At 50.6% G+C, this 10,224-nt stretch overlaps 1 protein-coding gene across 1 annotated transcript in view; it reads right to left on the reverse strand.

Annotated features, from left to right (window-relative positions):
* Positions 1 to 10,224, reverse strand: part of LOC144490242 (paladin-like) — a gene marked incomplete at both ends in the record, with an annotated part of 37,665 nt that overhangs the window by 21,653 nt on the left and 5,788 nt on the right. Inside the window, 3 exons of the mRNA XM_078208034.1 lie at positions 2,752 to 2,912; positions 6,602 to 6,766; positions 7,710 to 7,889. Coding sequence (XP_078064160.1) covers positions 2,752 to 2,912; positions 6,602 to 6,766; positions 7,710 to 7,889 — 506 coding nt within the window. The remainder of the gene's footprint in view (positions 1 to 2,751; positions 2,913 to 6,601; positions 6,767 to 7,709; positions 7,890 to 10,224) is intronic.

Below are 10,224 nucleotides of genomic sequence, written 5' to 3' on the forward strand. Positions count from 1 at the left end.
ACTTTAACCTGGTGTTGTGAGACTTCTTACTGTCTCTGAACTTGGCCAGTACAAGATTGGCACCTGGGTTTAATGCGTCACCTGAAGGTTGGTGTCACCCACAATGTAGCACTCCCTCAAACGCCAGGTTGAACTTTGAGGTGATGCCACATTGCAACTTCAGAGGGAAGATCCGGTGTTACGGGTAATGTATTAGCATGGATAGAGGATTGGTTAACTAACAGAAAGCAAAGAGTGGGGGTAAATGGGTGTTTTTCTGGTTGGTGATCAGTGACTAGTGGTCTGCCCCAGGGATCAGTGTTGGGACCGCAATTGTTTACGATTTACACAGATGATTTGGAGTTGGGGACCAAGTGTAGTGTGTCAAAGCTCGCAGATGACACTAAGATGAGTGGCAGAGCAAAGTGTGCAGAGGACGCTGAAAGTCTGCAAAGGGATATAGATAATCTAAGTGAGTGGGCGGGGGTCTGGCAGATGGAGTACAATGTTGGTAAATGTGAGGTCATCCATTTTGGTAGGAATAACAGCAAAATGGACTATTATTTAAATGGTAAAAAATTGCAGCATGCTGCTGTGCAGAGGGACCTGGGTGTCCTTGTGCAGGAATCTCAAGGAGTTGGTTTGCAGGTGCAGCAGGTAATTAAGAAGGCAAATGAAATGTTGTCCTTCGTTGCGAGAGGGATGGAGTTTAAAAACAGCGAGATTATGTTGCAGCTGTATAAGGTGCTGGTGAGGCCACACCTGGAGTACTGTGTACAGTTTTGGTCTCCTTACTTGAGAAAGGATATACTGGCACTGGAGGGGGTGCAGAGGAGATTCACTAGGTTGATTCCGGAGTTGCGAGGATTGGCTTATGAGGAGAGACTGAGTAGACTGGGGCTATACTCATTGGAATTCAGAAGAATGAGGGGAGATCTGATAGAAACATATAAGATTATGAAGGGAATAGGTAAGATAGAAGCAGGGAAGTTGTTTCCACTGGCGGGTGAAACTAGAACTAGGGGGCATAGCCTCAAAATAAGGGGAAGCAGATTTAGGACTGAGTTGAGGAGGAACTTCTTCACACAAAAGGTTGTGAATCTGTGCAATTCCCTGTCCAGTGAAGCAGTTGAGGCTACCTCATTGAATGTTTTTAAGGCAAGGATGGATACATTTTTTGAACAGTAAAGGAATTAAGGGTTATGGTGAGCGGGCGGGTAAGTGAAGCTGAGTCCGCAAAAAGATCAGCCATGATCTTATTGAATGGCGGAGCAGGCTCGAGGGGCCGGATGGCCCACTCCTGCTCCTAGTTCTTATGTTCTTTATGTTCTTATTAAGAGCAAGGGAGTGAGAGAGACCAACTGAGCCAAGAGAACATCTTAAGACAGAACATGTTCCCTTCCAGACATTTGATGTAACACAGGACATACAAAATAAACAGCAAAGAAAGTTTCCGCGGTAAATATATCTCTCTCACATAAACATGGAAATGTCAATGGAAACTTCGGTGAGGGAGAGTGTGCTAGGACATCTCGTAAAGGTGCGTCAGACTAAACAACGCTAACTAGGGCCCTTGTTCGTATTTTTTTCCACAGGAACATTGTGAAAATGACCTGACAATTGCCAAATCTTAGCTTCTAACGCATTTGTATTTTGTTTCCCCGCCCCCCCTCTCTCATTCTGAGCTGGGATACCTGGTTTTCACCCAGCTAGCCCAGAGCGAAGGGGGACATGGGAACAGCTCACGCAAGCCATGCTATTTTATCCGTGTGACTTATAACTGAAAAAAAACAACAAAAGTAAAATCTGCCTATCGTGGTGGTCATTTTCAAAATGTCCTCCCGCTCCGTGTATCTGTCTGGTTTCAGCTAGGTTCGGTTTCCCACGAAACCTGAGGTCAAAGCCTCATTTCCCAGAATCCTTTTCAGGAACCAGAAAATGGCCGCCATAAAGCTGATAGAAAGGGTATACCGCGGATACAACTCCTAAAGATCCTTGTGGTCTTTCAGTAGCTTGGCCCCAATTCGTCAGCCTTGAGGGTGAGCCTGAGCAGAAAGAGGGACTAAATTGGGTAGAAGGTGAGGGGGAGGGCACGTCACACCTGATCCCAGACCCATACCCCCAGTTCAGCCGCACTCCCCCTGTTCAGTCACATTCCCCCCCCCGCCCAGCCCAGTCCCACTCTTGAGCACAAAATAAATACAAATTTGCACATTAAGGGACGTGCTAGAACCATAGAATCCCCACAGTGCAGAAGGAGGCCATTCAGCCCATCGAGTCTGCACTGACTACCCAGGCCCTATTCCCGTAACCCCACATATTTACCCTGCTAATCCCCTGACTAGGGTTAATTTACCATGGCCAATCAACCTAACCTGCACATCTTTGGAGTGTGGGAGGAAACCGGAGCACCCGGAGGAAACCCACACAGACACGGGGAGAACATGCACACTCCATACAGCCAGTGACCCGAGGCCGGAATCGAACCCAGGTCCCTGGCGCTGTGAGGCAGCAGTGCTAACCACTGTGCCGCCATGCTTTTGTGTACTTACTTACCCTTGAAATACAGCATGAGATCAGCAGTCCATTTGAACAGTATCCCACTCTAAGCACCCTCTCAGTGAGGGGGAGAGGGGTTTCCCAATCAGTGCTGCCACAGTTATAGGCCGTGGCTTTATTGGCAACATTCCTCGGAGGAGGAAAACACTCCAAAACAAGCGTACCATAGGACCATCAACCGTGAGGGTAACCATAGTAACTCACTCTGCTTACCTGCAGGACGGTTTGGTAAAGAAAGGTCGCCTGTAAACCTCTTCTGTGACCTGGATGTCCTCTTCGCTGCCAATGTAAATGGTCCGAGGTTCATCCTTAAAGTGTTCGATGTCATTGTAGACATAATTGATATTTTCATTCAACTGGGCAAAGTTATAAAGCTGGAAATGGAAAGCAAAAAGGCGGAGGTTTTCATTTCTAACACACGTGAGGTTGTTGTAACATTCATAGAATCCCTACAGTGCAGGAGGAGGCCATTTGGCCCATCAAGTCTGCACCGACCACAATCCCACCCAGGCCCTATTCCCCTAACCACACATTTTACCCTGCTAACCCCACCCCCCTGACACTAGGGTCAATTTAAATTGGCCAATCAACCTAACCCACACATCTTTGGAGTGTGGGAGGAAACCGGAGCACCTGGAGGAAACCCACGCAGACACGGGGAGAACGTGCAGACTCCAGACTTCGGAACTGAACCTGGGTCCCTGAGGCAGCAGTGCTAACCACTGTGCCACCGTGCTGCCCCAGTGTCCAATAGGTACAACCTTCACTTTTATCAACACTGTGGCTTTGGGTGCAATGGAATGGGGTGACTTCTCAGAGGGCATCATTGGTACAGGCACCAACTATGAAGCCAGAAAGACCCCCATGAGCCCATGGGTTGAGTGAGTTGTTCTCTGCGAGTGCAGCCACTGTATTGGACAATTGACACCAGCGTTACTTGACTCAGAAACATGAGCCGGAACGCTACCACCTCTCCCGCCACGGAATCGGAGCAGGCGAGGGTCTGGCAATGGATCCACAGGTACGATAGCGGCACTTAAGGGGCATCGAGATGAATAGGATGGGAATGGAAGGATATGGATTCTGTAAGTGTATACGGTTTTAGTTTCGGCGGGCATCAAGATCGGCCCAGGCTTAGAGGGCCGAAGGGCCTGTTCCTGTGCTGTACTGTTCTTTGTTCTAATGGAAATCTCTGTTGACCTCGGGTGAGAATTTCCGGTCTCGCCTGAGCGAGGCCGTAAAGCCCCACCCATAAAAGTCGACTAGGCCTTGCTGACACCTCCAGGAAGAGTTGTCAGGTCAGGATGTGCTGTGATGCTCCAGCAACCCCGGCTAACCACCCCGTCAACAGCCACAGGTGAGGTTTGCACAGATATAGCAGCAAACCTCAGCGTGAGTTAACGCTTCAGGCAATGACACCTGGAGCTCAAGATTCACTCCTTTTTAAAATGCAAGCGTATTATTTTCTGGGACGTGGATGCGGCTGTTTGGGAAGGCATTTCTTACCCATCTTTAATTGCCATGGAGCTGAGTGGCTTGCTAGACCGTTTCAGAGGGAAGTTAAGAACCAACTATAGATAGGGGCGGCACAGTGGTTAGCACTGCTGCCTCACAGCGCCAGGGACCCGGGTTCGATTCCTGGCTTCGGGTCACTTTGGGTCTGTGTGGAGTTTGCGCCTTCTCCCCATGTCTGCGTGGGTTTCCTCCAGGTGCTCCGGTTTCCTCCCACAGTCCAAAGATGTGCAGGTTAGGTGCATTGACCATTGCTAAATTGCCCCTAAGTGTCCAAGGATGTGTCGGCTAGAGGGATCAGCGGTGTAAATACGTGGGGTTGCGGTGATGGGGCCTGGGTGGGATTGTGATTGGTGCAGACTCGATGGGCCGAATGGCCTCCTTCTGCGCTGTAGGAATTCTATATTTTTAATGGTAAATTACTGCGGATGCTGGAATCTGAAACAAAACAGAAAATGCTGGAAAATCTCAGCAGGTCTGGCAGCGTCTGTGGAGAGAGAATAGAGCCAACGTTTCGAGTCAGGAAGACCCTTTGGCGGCACAGTGGTTAGCACTGCTGCCTCACAGCGCCAAGGACCCGGGTTTGATTCCCGGCTTGGGTGACTGTCTGTGTGGAGTTTGCACGTTCTCCCCGTGTCTGCGTGGGTTTCCTCCGGGTGCTCCGGTTTCGTCCCACAGTCCGAAAGACGTGCTGGTTGGGTGCATTGGCCGTGCTAAATTCTCCTTCAGTGTACCCGAACAGGCGCCAGAGTGTGGTGACTAGGGGATTTTCACAGTAACTTCATTGCAGTGTTAATGTAAGCCTACTTGCGACACTAATACTTAAACTTAAAACTTAGACAGAGCTAAACAACCACATTGCTGTGGCTCTGGAGTCACATGTAGGCCAGACCAGTTAAGGATGGCAGATTTCCTTCCCCAAAGGACAATAGTGAACCAGATGGGTTTTTCCGACAATGGTTTCATGGTCATCAGTAGATTCTTAATTCCAGATATTTTTTATTGAATTCAAATTCCACCATCTGCCGTGGCGGGATTCGAACCCGGGTCCCCAGAGCATTAGTTGAGTTTCTTGATTAATAGTCTAGCGATAGACTCCCCTGGATCGCTAATCCAACACGAGGTCAAAGGTGGAGTGGGCTGGCAGGTGAATGGTGGTGGTTAGTGTAATAATCCACTGCCCGGGCACTGAGTGAAAGAGGAATCTAGAACAAGTGATGCCTGAGAGGTTTATTCCGGGGAACCCCACACAAGTGGAAACCGGTTCTTATATATATCTCAGAATAATGCCCAAGCCTTTCCCCGGTGAGTAACAACTGCCCTCGCTGGCACCCAGGATTGGAACACCAAGAGCCTGGGGGGCAGTGGGCACAGCCACCCCTGGCATCGTGATGGAATTGGGGCATGCACAAGGGATCACTTTTGGAGGAACACAAAGCCTACTGTGCCTCTCACAGCACTTCAGTGATTGGCTACGGTAAAGCATTCAGGGGAATGTTCGAATCACAGAATCGTACGGTGCAGAAGAGGCCCTTCAGCCCATCGAGTCTGCACTGACACGTGAGAAACATCTGACCTGCCCACCCAATCCCACTTGCCCAGCACTTGGCCCAGAGCTCTGAATGTTATGATGTGCCAAGTGTTCATCCTGGTACTTTTTAAAGGATGTGAGGCAACCCGCCTCCATCACCCTCCCAGGCAGCGCATTCCAGACCCTCACCACCCTCTGGGTAAAAAAGCTTTTCCTCACATCCTTAACCTCCTGCCCCTCACCTTGAACCCATATCCCCTCATGAATGACCCTTCAACTAAGGGGAACAGCTGCTCCTTATCCACTCTGTCCATGCCCCTCATAATCTTGTACCCCTCAATCAGGTCGCCCCCTCAGTCTTCTCTGCTCCAGAGAAAACAACCCAAGCCTATCCAATCTCTCTCCATAGCTTAAACCATAGAAGTCATAGAATCCCTACAGTGTAGAATGAGGCCATTCGGACCATCGAGTCTGCACCGACAACAACCCCACCCAGGCCCTATCCCCGTAACTCCATATATTTGCCCTGCTACTCCCTCTAACCTAAGCATCCCGGGACACTAATGGGCAATTTAGCACGGACAATCAACCTAACCCGCACATCTTTGGACTGTGGGAGGAAACCGGATCACCCGGAGGAAACCCACGCAGACACGGGGAGAACGTGCCGACTCCACACAGACAGTGACCCAAGCCGGGAATTGAACCTGTGTCTCTGGCATAATGAGGCAGCAGTGCTAACCACTGTGCCGCCATTCCGTAAATGTTCCATCCCAGGCAGCATTCAGATGAATCTCCTCTGCACCCTCTCCAGTGCAACCACATCCTTCCTATAATGTGGCGACCAGAACTGCACACAGTGCTCCAGCTGTGGCCTCATCAAAGTTCTACACAACTCCAACGTGACTTCCCTGCTTTTGTAATCTATACCCCGATTGATAAAGGCAAGTGTTCCATCTGCCTTTTTCACCACCCTACTAACATGCCCTTCTGCCTTCAGAGAATGTTGTCCAAGCCTACCTCCTTCCTGATGGCCAGCTCCAGATTTTCCACTCTCACATCGCTCCCCAAGTCATGGAGGTTTTCTTGGAGATTTTCTTTGCATCGGGGAGTGTAGGGAATGTAGTCTTCACCCACACGCAAGAAAACCACCGGCTCCTCGCGGACGCAGTAAAACAGAATCTCCTGAAAGGACAGAAGGGTATTCATTAAATAAAGGACTTGCATTTATATAGCACCCTTTGTGATTACAGGACTTTGTATCCAGTGCGGTGCTCCTGAGGTGTAGTCGCTGTTGCAAGTCGGGAAATGTGGCTGCCAATTTGCACACAGGAAACTCTCACATGGGCAGCACGGTGGCACAATGGTTGGCACCGCTGCCTCACAGCGCCAGAGACCCGGGTTCGATTCCTGGCTTGGGTCACTGTCTGTGTGGAGTTTGCACATTCTCCCCGTGTCTCCGTGGGTTTCCTCCGGGTGCTCCGGTTTCCTCCCACAATCCAAAGACGTGCTGGTTAGGTGGATTGGCCATGCTAAATTGCCCCTTGGTGTCTAAAGATGTGCAGGTTAGGTGGATTGGCCGTGCTAAATTGCTCCTTAGTGTCCTGGGATGTACAGGTTAGAGGGATTAGCGGGGTAAAATGTATGGGTTCGATTCCGGCCTTGGTGGCTGTCTGTTTGGATTTTGCACATTCTCCCCGTGTCTGCGTGGGTTTCCTCCGGGTGCCCCGGTTTCCGCCCACAGTCCAAAGATGTGCAGCTTGGGTGGATTGGCCGTGCTAAATTGACCCTTAGTGCCCAAAGATGTGTAGATTAGCTGGATTGGCCATTTAGGGGCAATTTAGCATGACCAACCCATCTAACCTACACATTTTTGAACACCAGGAGGCGATTTAGCATGGCCAATCCACTTAACCTGCACATCTTTCGGACTGTGGGAGGAAACCAGGGCACCCGGAGGAAACCCACGCAGACACGGGGAGAATGTGCAGACTCCACACAGACAGTGACCCGAGGCCGGGAACTGAACCCGAGTCCCGGGCGCTGTGAGGCAGCAGTGCCAACCCACTGTGCCACCATGCCGCAACAGTTTGAAGAGGTTAGCAATGGAACTAAGATGGACACTGACCTCGTAACCTTCTCGCTGAAGGACCTGGAGAAGTTGCTTAAATCCGTTAAGACTGGCCTGTCCCATTCCAAACACCGGGTAGTTTCCTTTGGCCTGTCTGAAGTTGGGGACTCCATGGCTGCCGCTAGTGTTCAGGACATCGATCTTGCTGTAGACGTCACAGACCATGAAGTATTTCCCCTGTAACACAATGGAAAGGTTCAACCCCAGGAGAATCCAAAAACACGTGAGGCAGGATTCAATTCCTACTGTCCAAATAATCGCTTCGAACGGTTTAGGCCACAGGCCGAGTCTCTCTAACTTTAACGTTGGAGTGATCGAATCCCGGGACAGGGTCTTTGGTCCCGCCTGCCCCAGGATCAGAAATTCTCAACTGAGGTCAACGGACCTTTGGTTTGTCTGTCGAACGATCCGCAACGATTCCCACAGCAAACGGGGCCTAAGGATTCAGGACCCAGTTTCCATAGTTCGACCAAGGACAACGTGTTGCATTAACGTGGTGCCTATAATAGGGTGGAGGTGCAGTGGTATTGCCACTGGAGGTCAAATCCAGAGAGCCAGGGTAATGGTCTGGGGACCTGGGTTCAAATCCCACCATTGGTGAAATTTGAATTAGTAAACAATCAGGTATTAAAAGTCTAAAGGGTGGCACGGTGGCACAGTGGTTAGCACTGCTGCCCCACAGCGCCAGGGACCCGGGTTCAATTCCCGGCTTGGGTCACTGTCTGTGTGGAGTCTGCACGTTCTCCCCGTGTCTGTGTGGGTTTCCTCCGGTTGCTCCGGTTTCCTCCCACAGTCCAAAGATGCGCGGGTTAGGTGGATTGGCCGTGCTAAATTGCCCCTTAGTGTCAGGAGGACTAGCTAGGGTAAATGCATGGGGTTATGGGGCTAGGGCCTGGGTGGTCGGTGCAGACTCGATGGGCCAAATGGCCTCCTTATGGACTGTAGGGATTCTATGATTCTCCCCATCTCTAGGTGTGTGTGAGTGAGTGTGTGTGTGTGTGTAAGTGTGTGTGTGAGTGCCTGTGTGTGTGTGTGTGAGTGAGTGTGTGTGTGTGTGTAAGTGTGTGTGTGAGTGCCTGTGTGTGTGAGTGCCTGTGTGAGTGTGTGTGTGTGTGTGTGAGTGCCTGTGTGTGTGTGTGTGTGTGTGTGTGTGTGTGTGTGTGTGTGTGTAAGTGTGTGTGAGTGCCTGTGTGAGTGTGTGTGTGTGTGTGTGTGTTTGAGTGAGTGAGTATGTGTTTGTGTGTGTGTGAGTGGGTGTGTGAGTGGGTGAGTATGTGTGTGTGTGTGTGAGTGAGTGAGTATGTGTTTGTGTGTGTGTGAGTGGGTGAGTATGTGTGTGTGTGTGTGAGTGGGTGAGTATGTGTGTGTGTGTGTGTGAGTGGGTGAGTATGTGTGTGTGTGTGTGAGTGGGTGAGTATGTGTGTGTGTGTGTGAGTGGGTGAGTATGTGTGTGTGTGTGTGTAAGTGTGTGTGAGTGCCTGTGTGAGTGTGTGTGTGTTTGAGTGAGTGAGTATGTGTTTGTGTGTGTGTGAGTGGGTGTGTGAGTGGGTGAGTATGTGTGTGTGTGTGTGAGTGAGTGAGTATGTGTTTGTGTGTGTGTGAGTGGGTGAGTGGGTGTGTGTGTGTGTGAGTGGGTGAGTATGTGTGTGTGTGTGTGTGTGAGTGGGTGAGTATGTGTGTGTGTGTGTGAGTGGGTGAGTATGTGTGTGTGTGTGTGTGTGAGTGGGTGAGTATGTGTGTGTGAGTGGGTGAGTATGTGTGTGTGTGTGTGAGTGGGTGAGTATGTGTGTGTGTGTGTGTGTGAGTGGGTGTGTGAGCTCTAGGTTCTCCAACAAGAGGAAAATCGATTAAAATCGGAGGTTATCGAGATGCCCGAGCTGGAACCGAGATTGGGGTGTCGAAGGACTGGGGAACGAGGATAGGGAGGGACAGGAAACTGAGGGATTTCAGAACATCAGAATGTTAATATCATGAAATTGCTGGGCCGTGGGTAACGGTGAAATGATTGCAAGATCCCTAACCAAAAATATTGCTTTGTTAATCCCAAGAAGAGGGGAGAGAGGGGGGAGGAGGAGAGGGAGGGAGAGAGAGAGAGAGTGGGAGAAAGAGAGGGGCGAGGGAGGGGGAAGGGAGGGGGGAAGAGGGGGAGAGGGAGAGACGGGGGAGAGAGAGGGAGAGAGAGGGGGAGAGAGAGAGGGAGAGAGAGGGGGAGAGAAGGGGGAAAGAGAGAGGGGGAGAGGGAGGGAGAGAGCGAGGCGGTGAGAGAAGGAAGAGGGGGAGAGAGGGGGACAGAGGAGGAAAGAGGGAGAAAGGACAGAGAAAGAGAGGAAGAGGAGGAAAGGAAAGGAAGGAAGAAAATCAGCACCGAGCGATGAGATCAAAGCCTGCAGCCTCTGTTCTGGTCAACTCCATTGGACAGAGGGTGGACTGAGACTCTCTGAACGGTGTCCGTGACCCAATTGTTAACATGCAGCCAAAACCCAGACCCAGTGTCAAAATATCCACGTTAATC

This window comes from Mustelus asterias, unplaced genomic scaffold (genome assembly GCF_964213995.1).
Source record: "Mustelus asterias unplaced genomic scaffold, sMusAst1.hap1.1 HAP1_SCAFFOLD_3061, whole genome shotgun sequence".
Classification (NCBI taxonomy): domain Eukaryota; kingdom Metazoa; phylum Chordata; class Chondrichthyes; order Carcharhiniformes; family Triakidae; genus Mustelus; species Mustelus asterias.